Source organism: Apus apus, chromosome 2, assembly GCF_020740795.1.
Source record: "Apus apus isolate bApuApu2 chromosome 2, bApuApu2.pri.cur, whole genome shotgun sequence".
Lineage (NCBI taxonomy): Eukaryota > Metazoa > Chordata > Aves > Apodiformes > Apodidae > Apus > Apus apus.
This window is the reverse complement of record NC_067283.1, coordinates 40,574,127-40,590,745: the sequence shown is the minus strand read 5'-3', so window position 1 is coordinate 40,590,745 and position 16,619 is coordinate 40,574,127. Positions and strand designations below refer to the sequence as shown.

Genomic DNA, 16,619 nt, shown 5'->3' with positions numbered 1-16,619 from the left:
CCATGTCTGTGATATACTAGCATGCTCTTACAAAAAAACAGTGCAGAGAAAAAAGTCTTCCCCTGTCTCTAGTACTTTCTAGTTAGACTAAACTGCTCTTCCTTAGCCCTGCTTTACTGCCCTCACAGTGCAGCAATGATATTTTTAATATTGTATTGGCTAATTCTAGGCAAAAAACCCCACAAAAGTCATACTGGCCTTCCCAGGCTTCAGGCGTAAAGCCAGGAGTGCTGCTACCTTTAAGGTGGGAGAGGAGTTCATGCAGATCCTCCTTGTCCTTCTATGCACTGATGAAACAATATGACCTTTTGGAAAATTCACTGAAGATCATAATTCAGATTCTCTTTCTTATCTACAAAGCCTTGAAGCTCTAATAATTTGAGTGCTATTCTTCTTGATCTACTGAGCCCTGACAGCATAAGTCAATGCTGAAATAAACTTGTGCCAACCCAAACCCTTGTATCAGTATCTTTTTCTCTGATAGAAACCCCTAGGCAAAACTGAAATAGGAACAACAAGCACTTTTAAACTAGACGGGCTAAATATCCCTCCCAAATTATCATGGATTTCTTTCCCTTATGCTTGGTGAGGATGCTGGCAATTAAAAATGCTTTTGGCAAGTGAACCTTCACTGTGGAACTAGATGATCTTTAAGGTCCCTTCCAATCTAAACCATTCTACAATTCTATGAAACAAGATCAGCTCCTTTGATTTTAATGAAGTTACATTAAACTACTGCAGGTAAGGATCTGACCCTCCACATTTTTGGATTTCACCCAGGAAGGCATTAGAGTAGGGTAGGAGATCTTCCAGCTTATGAATTTTTAAAAAGACAGAGCAGGGAGAAGCATGCAAGGGACTACTTGATTTATATAACCTGCTCCCTTCTTCACTACATCTTCCCTGCGTTTTGAAAGACATGTACAGCTGGTTTAAACACCTTTCTGTGGGAGAGAAGAGCATGAACATTATTTACAATTTGCTGCCTGAAAAGAAAAATATCTTTCCTCTTCAAAGTTCCTGAGGGCTTGGCAGGGAAGAGCCAAGAACTGGGCAATCTTGGAGGGGTGGCAATGTGGCAGTGGCTGATCAACTCAACTGCCACCACAGCAGTTGGCACCTTTTCTCCCCCACCCCACTAATTGGGAACCAGCCTAGCAGCAGAATCTGAGATGGCTATGGGATGTCTCCTACCAACCCAGGTCACCACGCCATGGTGGCCTCAGAGGCTGCAGGTGGTAAGGGTGAAACCCTCTGGATAGGCTGGGTGGGGCTGGGCAACCGAGCCCTTCATGCACAAGCATCCTAACACCCTTCCCTCTCAGCTCAGCTTTGCTCCCAGATGGCCTCTCTGGAGCAGGGAGAGGCGTCGATGGTGTCATGGAAGATGGAAAATAAGTTGCAAGGGTCATGGTGACTGTTTAGGGGAATTCCCTCTGCATCCCTCTCTCCCTCCCCAGCAGCCGCCCAAATGAATGCATATCCCCATGCAGAGCACCCTCTCCAGGTAGTCATCGTACCTCAGCCTCTCCCACACCCTGCTTCCCTCTCTACATAGAGCTCAGGACCTCTTCCATATACAGACTACCAAGTTTCTGAGGTTTAGTGGCTTTTCCAGGCATTATTGTAACCCCTTTCTTCAAATCAAGTCCTCCTTCATCCACCCCAGCTACTCGTTTCTTCTTGGGAGCACAGGGAGCAGGTTCCCACCCTTGCCCCTCTGCCTGACCATTCCTCTCCAAGAGGAAATGAAGCTTACACATGGGAACTCACAATGTCTGAGAGACAGATGGATAGTTTGTCACTGAAGGACACAGAAAACCTCCCCTGAGTGAAGCTGTCAGGCAAACAAGGTGTGTTTTGCTCAGAGGCAGGTGCCCCATGGGCAGGCAGGGATGCACTGAGATCTTGGCTGACTCCTTGCTCTGGGGAAGTGGCCCCAGACTAAAACAACTTGGCAAGCTCTGACATGACGTATAACATGCAGTAATTAAGTGCTTCTGCATTATGGCAGTGATAAGTAACAATTTAATTACTCTGCCTTCATTTTTTACAGATAAGGTTCCAGTGTGAGGCCAGTAAGAGAACAGAAGTCAAAATAACCATAAACCTTTTATATCAGTACTGGAATAGGACTTGACCATGGTGAGCACCCTCTGACTCTCTCCTTCCCACTCTCCAACAAGACTGTGGATAGCTTCTCCGGGATATCGCTGCTGCCCAAGCCCATCATCTGTACACACACTAACTCACAAAGTAAGGCATATAAATTCTCATTTTCCTACCAGCAAGACCTACCTGAGTCAAATGTTGCTGCACCCATTCAAGTGCACACACACATGCATGGGGACAAGAGGCTGCAACAGCTGAAGTCCATGTGTCATGAACTGATGTGGTTTTCCGCATGAGATGAGATCTAGTGTTTCAACAAAATTAATCAGTGTCCTGGTTTGTTGAATCAAACGGTGACAATCAGAAGCAGCTGTATCAGGCCTGCAGAGAGGAATGCCATCTGCTCAGTCTCCAAATCTTTAGCCAGACCGTGCAGTGCCTTTCACAGGCATCTTCTCAGTTTGTCCTGAAAAGCTGGTTCTCCATTTTGCTCAACCCAACCCCTAGAGCAGAAGGAGCACACTCATCAGACACCTAATACTGTACTCACACAATGTGAGCAGTCATCACCCGTATGGCTCTAGCAGATAAAACTGCCATACCTGTAGTCATCACCATGCTGTGTCAAAACAAATCTACTGGCATCAGTAGGAAAAGCATTTTGACGCTGATTAAAGACTTGCCTGGAGGATTTTCCAAATGTAAAGCCTGTTTAATCATTGCATTTCTGAGGGTTTTCAGGAAAAGCAACTCAGCTCTGAATGACTCACTCTTCTCAACCCAAACCATTTGTTCGCTGTGCTAAGTATGGCATCTATTTACTGAGGAAGGCAGGGGCCAAGCATAAATGTGTATCAGGTCCCCTCAGGTCCACAATTACGTACTGTCATGTTTTTAATTGAGTTAGTTTCCCTGAAAGACCTTTCCTCCACCCCCTCAGGAGAGTCTAAAAAATCAGAGCTGGTTCATTCCAAGACAACTTTTTGCTCACCTCCACAGTGGTGCTCACAGAAGACACAATGGTGCAGAAGAGCAGCAATTCTGGAAAAACACTGGAATACAAGCATTTAAACTATACTGGTAGTTATTGTCCAGAAACCTGCTGACTCCAGCAATTTTGTTATAAAGTAACATTGTGGGTGATGCTGGCTGAACAGTGACCCATTACTGGAAGCTAATAACATGAAGTCAACCCACTAATATACTTTTTTGTTTGTTTTACACTGAAGAAGCCTGTCCTCATACACACCCACTTAAAAGATTCCAGAGAGGTCTATGTACAACCAAATACAAACACCATCTGTCTTTTATCATACAAACAATAAAAAGTTAAGACAATTGTAACTGCTGTTTGCCACCAATGTAAGGAAAGGCTAGCACCTCATTGCCACTCCAGAAGTCTGAGGGTGCACCACTGCAGAGCTGTGTGTGCTGCCATCATTTAGAGGTTAAATCCACATTAACTCCTTCAGTACAAAAGCAATTGCCAGAACAGTCACTCAACTCACCCTGTATCAGTAACACATTCATTGCAGAAACTGATCCCACAGCAATGGCAGAACTTCTGTTTTACATACAGCCCAAAGTGCAGCCCTGGGTTTGGGAAGGAAATCTGCTAAATAAGAAAGCACAAATTCAAGTTCAGCCAGGAATTTTGCTACATCAGGATGTAAGAGCCCAAGATAGAGATTGATTTTCTTTTATTACCTAAAAATATTTTTTCAGCATTACAGTTTACATCTAGTATGATGTTTCCAATTACAGTTTCAGGGTTGCCACAGTTTTTGAAGAGAAATAAATATTTCAAGGTTCTGCAGAGCATATCTTTTGAAAGAGTACCTTTATACATTACCCAGCCCTTCCAAACAGAAAATCTGTCTTCTTCTACTTCAGAACAAAACCCAATAAATTCCACTTTATTCATTTATTGATCAGCCATTCTTTAAAAAATCTTGTGTATAAACATAATATCTAAATTTCTTTGTAGAAAACCCTAGTGTATTAATCCATTCACAAATCTTGTAAAAACCATCACAAAAGACCAAATCTATGCCCACCCGTGCACATTTTTTCCCAGTGAGGTCTACCATTCACAGCAAAAGGAAATAGTTTTTGATAAATGAAAACAAGCTTGCTGAAGATTCATTATGAAGAGCTATGAAGGTAATTCAACCACAAAGGTAATATTAAACAACAAAAGACTAAAGAAGGGGGGGAAATTCTAACATTTTGAGTATAGCTGTGATGTCGACACCTTCTTGAAAATCAAACTGGCTGGGCTGGTGTTTTTCAGTTTATAGTACTGGAGATTTTGATGTCGTAAAAATAGCTTGTGTTGTTTGGTAGAAAAGTAGCCATGAAATTGGCTTACACAGACAATTTGGCTTCATCAGTATGTCAGGGTGCCCTGTCAGGAAAAAAAACAAAACAAAAAACCAAACAAAACCTCCCTGTGGTTTTAAGAGATGAGCTGTGTCTGCTACTACTTGTAACCAAGTAACTTCAAAAGGGTTCACAGATGTCATAGAATCACTGAACTATTCAGGTTGAAAAAGACCCTCGGGATCACCAACTCCAACCATCATCCCTACTCTACAAAGTTCTCCCCTAAACCATATCCACCAACACCACATCCAAAGGACCCTTAAACACATCCACCTCCCTGGGCAGCCTATTCCAGTGTCTGACCACTCTTTCTGTGAATTTTTTTTTCCTAATGTCCAATCTAAACCTCCCCTGTTGCATCTTGAAGCCATTCCCTCTTGTTCTGTCGCTGATTACCTGTGAAAGGAGACCAGCATCAACCTCTCTACAATGACCTTTCAGGTAGTTGTAGAGACTGATGAGGTCTCCTCTCAGCCTCCTCTTCCTCAAACTAAACATTCCCAGCTCCTTCAACCATTCTTCAAAAGATTTTTTTCTCTAGGCCCTTCACCAGCTTCGACACCCAACAGCAATTTCCCTTCTTCTACACATGGCCTAAAACAGCATGGCTGCCAGCCCTACGGTGGGACTCCGAGCAAATCTGTTCTCAGGGTGGCATTCCTCAGGCATGTGTTCCCCAAAACGCTCATCCTTAGTGGCTGCTTCAGCCAGCCTCTCTTTGTTGGTGAGCACAAGATCCAGCAGCACTTCTCTGCTAGTTGGTTTGTCCACCATTTGTATCAAGAAGTTGTCATTCATGCATTGGAGGAAACCTCCTAGACCTTGAATGGCTGGCTGTGTAGGCCTTCCAGCAAATATCTGGGTAGTTAAAATCCCCCATCAGGACTAAGGCCTGTAGTTGCAAGGCTGCTTTGAGCTGCCTGTAGAAAGCCTCATCAACTCCCTTGTCCTGATCAGAAGCTCTGTAATAGACCCCCATAACTGTATCACCCATGCCAGCCTGCCCCTTAATTCGTACCCACAGACTTTCCACTTGCTCCTCAGCGGCCTCTGGACAGAACTCAATACATTCTAGTTGCCGTTTACACAGCTCCATTATGACAATAAAAGCCAGTATCAACTTAAGAATCTGAAATCTCTCTAGCATTACCTTAATTCAACAACAACTCCTTTCCTTTGCCTCTAAATTTAATTAACAGAGTATAGAAATACTGTCTAGAGAGCTTATTTGCTGCATTCATGATTTTTTTTTCAGCCAAGTTGATACGCCTCAGCATTCTCTGTTGCCGAGAACTCCATTTATCAGACACTTTGCTGAAAGTGAATGTTAATCTGGCTTAGGTACAGAAATAAAAAATTGGTAAGCCATGAAATGCAGCGTTGAGCACAAAGCTAATCCTCAAAGGAAACACGAATAGGTTGTGCTGGGATTTTTTTTTTTTTTTTTTTCTCCTTTTGTCCAGCTTTGATTTATGAAGATGCCTTGAAAGTTCTGGAGTCTGTTTTCACTTTCCAATTTTTTCCTTGTTTTTTTAAATTAAAACTTTCAGAGCATATCTGAAAGAGCAAGCGCTCATAGCCACACTTATGTAAGGAAAATGTATAATTTTAAATATATACCTAAATATTTTTATGCAGCTATCCAGAGAGGTATGAAAACAGACTTCAGTGCAGATGAGGTTTAGCTAATACATTAAATTTCAATTGCCTTCAAATACTAGTACTGTCAGGTCAGATACTTCCACTGTTAGAGCAGATGTGTTTAAAAGACCTATTTTTCCTAATTAAAATGGAGCTATATAAAACCCCGAACATATTAGTGATCAGAAACTCTTTGATTATGAGGCAAAGACTAATAATTGTGAAGGACAAAGATATCTAAACAGACTGTTCAACATATGGAAATGTTTTGTTTGCTTTTTTTCCCCCCTCAATGGCCACTTTAACCTGTCACTTACAGGCTTTGGAGATTGTTGTCTCTTTATGAAATCTGCCTGCAGACTGCCCCACCAAACCAGCAGGATTCTCACAACGTGCCTTTGAAACCTCACAGAAGCATTAAGAATAATGCAGATGTTTGAATTCCCAAACACTTAACTGCTTCTCACGTTTCTGTTAGCAGGGAAAGCTTAAAACCATCTCATTTTTCATTCTGGAGCTTTTGTTGCATTTAGCAGCTGTATTCGGACTCACAACCATCTCAAGAAATCTCCTACAAGCGGCACAACTATCTCCTAGGAGAAAAAACACAGCCAAACACACTGTCATGCCAAGAACCTGCTGATTAACAAGCACAGAAGCAGAGGACAGATCCAGGGACACCAGCCACATTTGCACATGTTACAAGCAGGACTGTTTCTTCTGAGCTAAAAGGCATTACATCATACACTCATTCTTCTTTCTAGAAAATCATATTGCTTTCTGAGAGCCAGAAGGAACTCAAAAGGTTGTTTGTGAAGGTCTGCAACAGCTTCATATGGTAATGGATAGATTTGACTAAGGATCTCAGAAAGAGGATGAGCTGTGCCAGTGTCACCCGATTTTCTCTCACATCATGTGCAGCTGGTGCTGGGACCAGGGGGGCACTGTGAAAGGCTAAGGTACTTGGCTGGTCAGCAGCATGATTCATGGCTTCAAAGCAACAAAGCCACTTGTTTCACAATTAAACAGGGGAAATGAAAGCATCCAAAGGAGTTCCCATTTTATCTGAGTACATGTGTGTGTACACGTACCCAACACACACCTGCACACGACTAACTGCAGGAAAATGTGAGTGAATTTCAGCAATGTATGAATGATGTGCACACATACATACTCATGTATGTACTGGCATACAGCAAAACACCTACTTTATCTGTTGCCATGGCACAGTGTGTGCACTCCGTGTTTTAACACTTGTTGGTTGCTTTCATTCCTCAAATTAACTCACTCCGGCAAACCAAAACTAAAGATATCAGGGTACTTCCCTGTCATATGTGGCACTGTGAAATACTCTTACTTTCATTTAGTCATCACAACAGTTTTCCCGTGAAGAGACAGATGATGAAGGATTTGTGAAAGATAAGGCTTTAGCCTTGTTTTAATGAAGAATCTATAGGGAAATTCCCATCCTTTTTAGACAGACGACAAGGTGAGCTGTAAGAGTAGTTACAAAGTACCTCAATGTGTCATGGAAGATCTTGGAATAAATTTTTCACATTTCCCCAATGAAAAGCAATCACTCCTTTAGTTAACACAGTCTTGGCACGGCTTGGCCAGACCCTGTCCAGCAGTTAGGGCTGCAATTCACAGCAAGGAAACACCAGTAGTTCAATGTGTTTTTGCTCTTCCTGGGCTGCATTCTCACTCCATGCATGGGAAACCTCCTTGTCTGCACAATAAATGCCCCCTCCTGCCTCACAGGGTGGGCAGTGCAGCACAATGTGCATCCCACCTGACACACGAGAGCATTGGTGCCATAAAAGTAAGCTCCCCCTTCCCTTCTTCAACAAACACCTGCAGCAGCACCTCAGAACAAGAGAAGCATAGATGTCTGAGCCTTCCTAGGGAAACCTTCCCAGCTTCCAGGGACGAGCAGGGGCTTTACTTCTTGAGAATTATATCTACACCAATGATAGCAGTGTTAAATAACCCCTGCCAACCTTGACTTTCACAGATTTGTGGAGTCCTATCTTTTAATATGTTTTCCTCTCTACAGTAGCCTGTACTTGGTCTTTTAAATGCATTTAAAAAAAAATATTAAAAAAACCCTACCCAACACTTGCTGCTTTAATCAGAACTTTAAATAAACTTTAATCAGAACTGCTCTATATTCTGTTGCAAGAAACAGATACCAGTGCTTCTCAAGCTTCTCTTACCTTTTGTGTACTACTCCAGTTTTTACACCTTCTAGTATCTCAGCCCCGTGCTGGGAGATATTTGATGTCTTCTATGGATACAACTTCATACCTTTGATTATCTTATTGCCCTTCTCTACATCTTCTGTAGTTTCAAGACTACTGATCTGCTTTCTTGGACACAAAGGGAGTCTGAACTGAACGCAATGCTGTAGATGTGGGTTCATCACAGATTTTATTTCATGGTTTATCACACTGTTCCATTACACCATTTAGCTTTCTATTTCTCTCCTAATAATCTCTGGTGTTTGTCATCGAAGAGCTCCCCACTGTGCCTCCAAGATGTTTCTTCCCTTTGATTACAGCCAATTCAGATAATATCCTTGTGTTCATAGCTAAGGAGGTGCCATCTGCAGTTCTTTGCAATTATTCACACCAAATCCAACCTTCATTTTATCATCATCTGCTATCTTAGAAATGTGAGAACCTTCTGTATTTCTTCACAGTTAGCTGTAGATTGGATGGCCCTCAACAACTGTTTATCATCCACAAATGTTACCAATTCATTATTCACTCTCTTTTCCAGATCAGCCAGAAACGTTGCACTGTACTGGCCCACTCTGAGATCTCTGGAATACCTTCTTGGAAACTTCAGTAACCATCCACCTTCAGGAAAACAGAAAATTTCTTCTTATCTTGGCTTCTTTCAGTGACTAATTCATGGGATGATTTTTCCCCTTCTCACATCCTGGCCTAGTTTCTTTCAGAACATTTGCCCAATCTATCCACAGCATCCCCTTAGTACCTGATTAGCTCTTGGCCCTTGCAAAGGTGGGATTCCTGCTTCTGATTTGCTTAGGAAAAAATCCCCCCATTTGTTTTGGCCATACTACAGCTTTACATCAAACCCCACCAGAATTTATGCCCTATTCTATTTTCCTTCTTCAGATCTCACTCCTACAATTTAAAGGCTAGGTTTTTAACTCCTGAAAACTCACTCACTCTTGCATAGCAATGCTAGCTTTTTTGCAGCTGTGGGAGTAAAGGGATATTCTTTTTAAAATCAGTGTAGATTCACTGTGAGACCTCACTGCACATCTAAACATGCTGCAAGACTCCATGCTACCTTCAAGCATTTTACCCTCCCAGCTGTTCCTTTTACTTTCCCTTTCTCCCCTCCTGCCCGCCCCAGTAGTCCTAGTGCTTAAACTTTGCCCTTTTCAAACTGAAACACACTGCACTGGATTTTGGATTTTCTGTATGGCATCTCTTTGGTAAACCAGAATTCTCCTCTTTCATCCCTGGCAAGGCCAGAACCTGCAATGACACACTTTCTGTTTGTTCTTAGCCTCTGAAAGTTACGGCAATTGTGGTGCAGAATCTTGTTACTGGAGACTTAAAAACAGAATGCATATAAATGGTGAAGATATCTGCATCCAATTCTGTATAAAACTGAGTATAGAATAAAAGAATAAAGTATAAGCCTAAATACACACAGCCCAAATGCACCATTGTAGATCGTACCCACTAAAACAAAAGTTGTAAACATCAGGGCAGTGAAACGAATCACATTTAACCCATTGAGGCCAAGCCCTACTTTTCCTGAAGCATCCTAATGAATAAAAAAATTAAGGAGCACTCCGCTATGCTCTTCCCTCTGTATTTTCTGTCACATACTAGCTCCTGCAAATATGCAAAAATCTATTTCTTCTCATTGTACTTATATACTAAGGTACCTCAGCTAAAAATATACCCCTTTACTCCTTTTTGAATGCCACTGACTTCAAAGGGCAGCATGTAGGCTTTTCTACAGACAGAAATGTGTGCAGTAAACACGAGAAAAACAAGTTTCTCCATACGCTGATGGTTCTTGTATTTCTTTTCTGTTTCTTTTCAATGAAACAAAGAGATGTTGCTCAAATATTTGTCAGGATTACTTGCACTGTCAAGTTCACATAGCTGAGGAACACTGATCTAGTTCATTTTCCTTGTCAGCTAAATTCTGCCTGACGAGTTTGCATCTATTGGTTGCAAGAGCATGGCCTTGATTCTCAGATTTTAAACAGAGATTTCAGTACTGGCTTTAAAAGAAAAAAAGGAAAACTGTTGTAAGGAGAGATGTTTGATAGGGAAGTAATTAAAGAAAAACAGTAGACTTGGAGAACTGATATGAAATTATCCCTCCAGAGCCTTTCTACAGAGTACTGTTTAACTTGGTTTAAATTGGTTTTGGTCAGGATTTAAAATTATAGAGTTGGAGACTCAGCTGGGGAAAAACTGTACAAGCACCAGAACCAGTCTTATGGATCAGTAATAAAGTGGAAAAATAGAAAAACTAAGAGATAAATTATTTATAGTTTTGTCAACTAGTTTTGGGGAGAGGTCGTGTTTTGTTAGGTTTTTTTTTTAAATGCTGCTTGAAATAAAATTTAAAAAAAACAGGAAATGTTTTCAAGTGTTTTATGACTGTCCAGATTTTTGTAAATGTTGCTCTTTATGTATTTTTGTCCAAATTGGGTGGAGGAATTCCTGCACATAGTTGTGAATAAGCAGCACTGGATTATTGATTAAATTAGTACCTCGACTCAGTCCTTTCTTTTAGCTAGTCCTCCCTGCTTTTCCCAAATGTAGCATATGAGCTGGGATCTGAAACACCGCTTGGAGAACACTGCAACAGAAACAAGACTAATTTTACCCTGAGGGACATTTTGGAGACATGATGAGGATTTTATCAGAAATTAACTTGGCTCAGCCTACAGAGAGGCACTATACTTCCCGTTCACTAGGGTTTGTTATATTGCCAGTAAAATACAACATTTTACCTCCTCTCTTCAGATTCAGGTGTATTTAGCCCCACTGCTTTTGGCTCCTGCAGGAGGACACAGAGCTTGGGAGCCGGGGTGATGCTTGGAAGTTCAGCAAGACAGAGCTTGAAAAAAGGAAGGTATAAAACACAAACTAAGCAGGATGTGTAAGAAACACCCTCCTCTCCTTAGAAAACAAATTTTTTACTTAATGGGGAGATGGAAAGAGGGGAGGCAGAAGTATTGGAGAGCAGGTATTTTTTGGACAGACCGTGCCCTTTACGAACATTAACATTCTCTTAATATGCTGAAAACTGTTCACTGAGCTAGAACAATGCAATAGACAACTTGGTTTCAAGCACAGGTACTCAGGCAGGACTCAGCCCACAAAGATGACATAAAATATTGACTCTGCACATTTTAAAAAAATGTATCTTTTTTTTTTTTTTCCCTGTTCTCTCACCTGCTTTGGAAAAAAATGTTGATATTCATTTAACAATATTCTGAAAAAAATAAAATAAACAAGCAGTTGTAACCAAAATAATCAATAATCTCACAAGAGATATGGCTGGATTTTTTTTGAACTTTTTTTAAGGCTGTCCTTTAACATTTGTTTTTGCAAAGCAGCATTTTATAAATTTTAAAATCCACCTGCCAGCTAGATTGGTTCTATAGGAACCCAGAGACACATGTAATTTTATTACGGTAATAAAGGATAAGAGGAATATATTCTGGTGAATTTGTTCCCTTTGAAAACTTTTGCTATGAAATGAGAAAGCCATCATGTTTTTAAAGACAGCAGAGCTTTGAAATATCCATTTCATATTCAAAGCTGAGTTTAACTGATGGGCTTTACATTTTCCTAAGCATTTATGCATAAAATAATAAAAAAATATTTTCTAACACACAACACAATATGCCCAGCCTATACTCCCCTTATTTCATCCAGCTTTTTAAAAAAGGCGACACCCTAAAAAAAACAAAAAAGCCACTTTTAGTTGCGTACCAGTATTTTAATATTTATTTCACTTTTTTTTTTCTCCATGGCTAGCGATACTCCAATTTGAACAGTACACTAAATTTGCTCTTGCTTTCCTGCTGTCCTCCCCAGTGCTGGGGATACCTGCCTGAAGCTCATGGGAGGCATTAAGTGGGTGTAAGATGAAAACCCACCATGTTCCCCCACTTACCTCTCTTCCATGTCCTGCAATGCTGCTCCTTCAATTTGGCGCCTCCCAAGGACTGCTAAAATGCACTCCAGGTCCTGCCCAAGCTTTGGCCCCTTACACCTGGAGTTGGGGCACTGTGCCCCTCTTCCATCATAGTGAGCAGCCCCAAAACCAGGCTATAATTCACCAGCTCTTCACTTGGTACCCTAAGGAGAGAATTGCTCTTCAGGGACCCTCCGCTTCCCAACCTCTCACAGCCCACTTGGCCACCACTCCTCTCTTCTACCTGATCAAACCAAGTGTGCTCTGGCAACAGACAAGTTTCTATCAATAAATTACTCTGTTTTACATGGTTCAAATTTAAGCTTTTATTTGGTTTTAAATTAAAAAAATAAATTTCGTTATTAAATAGTGGAATGGGTCTAAACTAACATTTACATATTAATTCACTTGCTTTAGGATACCACCAGAGAAATAATTAATGTACACCACCCAGACAAAACTTTCTGTCAGAAAGCTCCAAAGTGGCATAATTCAGTTAAACAGAAAAAAAACCCCAAAGTCTTTATGTTTACAATGAAGGTTAGAAGTAAACCTCTGGTTTTAGTGTTGTCCAAATCTATTTTCCACCACAAAGGCAGTCACTGTATTCAGAATACTATACCACAGTGCTAATGTCATCAGCTTCATCCGGTTTCTTTTGCCTGCTTGGCAGGGATTTCAAGTACTCAAGGTGCCTCCTTGCGTCCTCCTGATTTTGCCGGACATAATAAACCACATATGAGATCACCATGGTGAACCAGCCAAACATGGTGACCAGCATGGCATAATCGGTAGTCTTTTTGGGAAGGTTGCAGAGGTCAGCATCGTTGGCAGCGTTGAGGAATGGTCTCCCAGCGTGTTCATCCAGCACAGAAGTCTTGCAGATGACGTTGTTGGCTGTCTCGTGGTTGGAGGCCATGCTCCTCAACACCTGCTGCAGAGTGCAGTCACAGTGCCAGGGATTGTTGGCAATTCTGGCTCTGGCCTTTAAGTTGTTGAACGCGTTCTTGTGCACGCTTTGAATCCGGTTGTCGGACAAATCCAGAGTCTGCAAGGTTTCCGCCACCCCTTTAAAGGCATGTTCATCTATAAACTCAATCCCATTTTTTGATAAATTGAGGACTCTCAGTTGGTGCAAGTCCTTAAAAATTTCGTTGGGGATAGACGTTATCTGATTGGAGTCCAAATAAAGTAAGACTGTTTCTGGAGGAAGATCTCTGGGTATTTCCTTGAGGTTTGCATTGCTACAGCTGACATTCAGACCCCCGGAGTGAGAGCAGAGGCAACCTTTCGGGCACATACTGGCAGAATGAAAGCACAGTATCATGAGGACAAAACTTTGTAAGAGCAGACACATGGAGAGGGAACGAGTCAACCACAGGTCTACCAAATGCATGCTGGGGTGTCAGCATAATCACACGACCATTTCTCATTCAGCCAACAGTGGTGGGAAAAGGATTGGCAAAGCTGAAACGCGGCTTCATTTTCTTCGGTGGGATTAGTGAAAACTGACTAACATGTGGGCCTCCTCATAGTCAATACTCTTCTTAGAAGCACACCTACAGAGAGGAAGGGAAACAAGTTCCTTATACCGTGAAGTCCAATCCCAATTTTGTTTTCATTTGAAAAAATAAATAAAATTAAGTCAACATGAAGTGCAACACTAAATAAATGATCCATTATCTCATCAGTGCACTGAGGGATTTATTTAGGTAACTCCTATTAGCATTAATCTGAGTTTAGTACATAAATCCTCAGTACATTTTTAAGAGGATAGACTACAGTTATTACAATAATTGCAGAGGTTTGGGCTTTAATACTTACTAGAGGAGCCACTGGTTTGTTTTTTATTACAGATTTTTCTAAAACAGCTATAAAACTAAATTACATTTTCCCTTTCTAAAGTAGAAGATGCATTAATAGGAGCGAAGAGTTGAATCCCTAGCAACAGTGACAGGTAAGTGAGTAATTTGTGGTGGTTAATGTGAACATATCTCAAAAATAATTTATGCTATTTTAAGTCCAAATCAAAGTACTTCAGCAAGGAAATATTTTTGCTATAATTGAGAAACAAAAACTAAGTAAACCAAAAGCTTCTGCAAGACACCACTAACATCCACAATGTCCTTGTTTGTCTCCTCCTTCTCTCCTGCATTTGATCTCCCAGCATTTTGTGAGACAGTGCTGCAAGACCCACAGAAGTTATTTCTACTCCCAGTTTTCCTGAAAATTTTCTTTTCATTTCACATCCAGAAAAAGGAAAAAAATGTAACAGTTGCTGAAAACTCATCCCCTCCAAACCAAATAAACCTCAAGGAAAACAACCAACACAAAAAATAATCTTATGTATGGCATGTAATTTGCTAAAAGAACACATGAAAAATATTGTTTCTGCTTCTCCCCTCTCAAGCTGGCTTAAAAATAGTAAATATCCAGAAGCTTTGCCATTTTCTCCTTTAATTGGAGCACAGAACACCAAAGTCTGAAATGCTGGACTATAGGGTTTCAAAGACAGCCTCATTTATTTTCCCCCCCCGTTACGGTAAACTATGAATTTTCTAACCACAACAGGTCCATTTGTTCACATGTACATGCCCTCCCTCTTTGTAGCAGCTTTGATATTTGCAGCCTTCAGATTGTATTTACATATAAATTAATTCCCTCCATCCCCCCCACCCCAAACCCACAGTGTGGTCCACTGAGCAACAAAATCCCTGTAGGGAGGGTATTTGTGATTCTGCAGAAAACAGAAGAAATTGCATTGTAACCATTTTTGCCTGCAGAACTCACATACTAACTGCAGTTTCTGGCATATCACGATAACATGGATTGGATGTGTCATGCAGTATTTCAAACCCATAGCTCAAGTTTTATTTAGCCTTTTTGCTGAGACTTAGTACGTCAGTAACTCTACAGGAAAAACAAAAACAAACCAACCAAAAAAACCCTCAATAACATGTACATTATGTGTGATTGCTTCATTGCTATGGCTCTGGAATGGCAAACGCTCAGCACACTGTCACTGCAACTAATGCAAAGAATAGCAGTGTATCACCACTATTCTTCAACTTATCTATTGATCACAAGAGAGATCAGGTCAGGAACCTGAACAGAAAGTTTACACTTGAATTCCGTCACACAGAAATCTTCTACTCTAACATTAATAAGAATGGAAATTGTTAGCAACAAGAAATTGTGAAGTTAACCCTGGAAACATGAACTATTAAGAAGGGAAGCAAGCAGAGCATGAAAAGCTCCCATGAGGAAATGGGAGGTAAGACCGCAATCAGCAGACAGTCCTGCTCTATGGAAGAAACAGTTCACATGACAGAAGACCACTGCAGTAGGTGCACCCCTGCTGCTGTCCCTGCGGCTCTTTGGCCACTGTAGTGCTAGGTCTTCAGATCAGACAGCAATCTGCTACAGAAGGAGACAAGGTACAGAAGTGGCTTTTTCCCAGCCTGCCCAGAAGTGCTAAGTATTTACTAAGATGTTCAGCCTGTTTGGAAGCCAAGCTAGAGCTGGCAGCTCAGGGCTGGCAACCTGCTCCTCCCTCCCGCAGCCCCTAGACAGCTCGTCCCCTGGAAAAACAGCCACCTATTTTCTTCTCTCTTTCATGTTTACATGTCTCACTACTGTGCTGCACCAAAAGAGTAAATGAGTGGCCCAGCTCACCATCATCATCACAGAGGAAGCATCTTATCACTGACTAATTGTATAGAGTGGCTTTCAACTAATGATACTGGAGTCCTACTGCAGGAATGGACCAGGATGGAAGAGGAAAGACCCAAAGCAGATGCTTCATTTTGTAGAAGTATAAAAATCACATTGTTCTCACCAGAGTGTGACAAATATCATATTATCCTCATTACAGGCTAAAAAAACCCTGCCAACCTGGAATTACACCATGGATCCTGCTGAATCCTCCATAGTGCAGTTATACCACCAGAGATCACATGTCAAAGATGCCCCATACACCAAAACTTAATGTGAAAGGTCTTCATCCCACCCAAAACAAATGCAGCTTTTTTTCCTTAATGTATGAGTGTGTTTACAGCAGAAGAAGTAAGCTCATTAGAGACTATGCAAAACAGTGTTTAATGAAGCAATGCCTCTTCAAAAGAGGTAACTAAATAAATGGATAAAGAGGGAGAAAAATTCCCAATGTTTTAAGCTGTTAGAAACAGAAAAAATAAGTATAAGCCCATAATTAACAACACAGTCAAAAAAAACTTAGCTGAGCAAGAACAAAGCTCAGCAAATTCTCAGTA

At 41.1% G+C, this 16,619-nt stretch overlaps 2 protein-coding genes across 4 annotated transcripts in view; both read right to left on the bottom strand.

The window, feature by feature from the left end:
- Positions 1 to 16,619, bottom strand: part of CMC1 (C-X9-C motif containing 1) — a 957,521-nt gene that overhangs the window by 622,892 nt on the left and 318,010 nt on the right. The window lies entirely within an intron of this gene.
- The window catches only part of LRRC3B (leucine rich repeat containing 3B), a 46,189-nt gene continuing 42,219 nt past the window's right edge, over positions 12,650 to 16,619 (bottom strand). For all 3 annotated transcript variants that reach the window (XM_051610084.1, XM_051610083.1, XM_051610085.1), the window contains one exon: positions 12,650 to 13,907. In XM_051610084.1, coding sequence (XP_051466044.1) covers positions 12,965 to 13,744 — 780 coding nt within the window. In that variant the 5' untranslated portion in view covers positions 13,745 to 13,907 and the 3' untranslated portion in view covers positions 12,650 to 12,964. The remainder of the gene's footprint in view (positions 13,908 to 16,619) is intronic.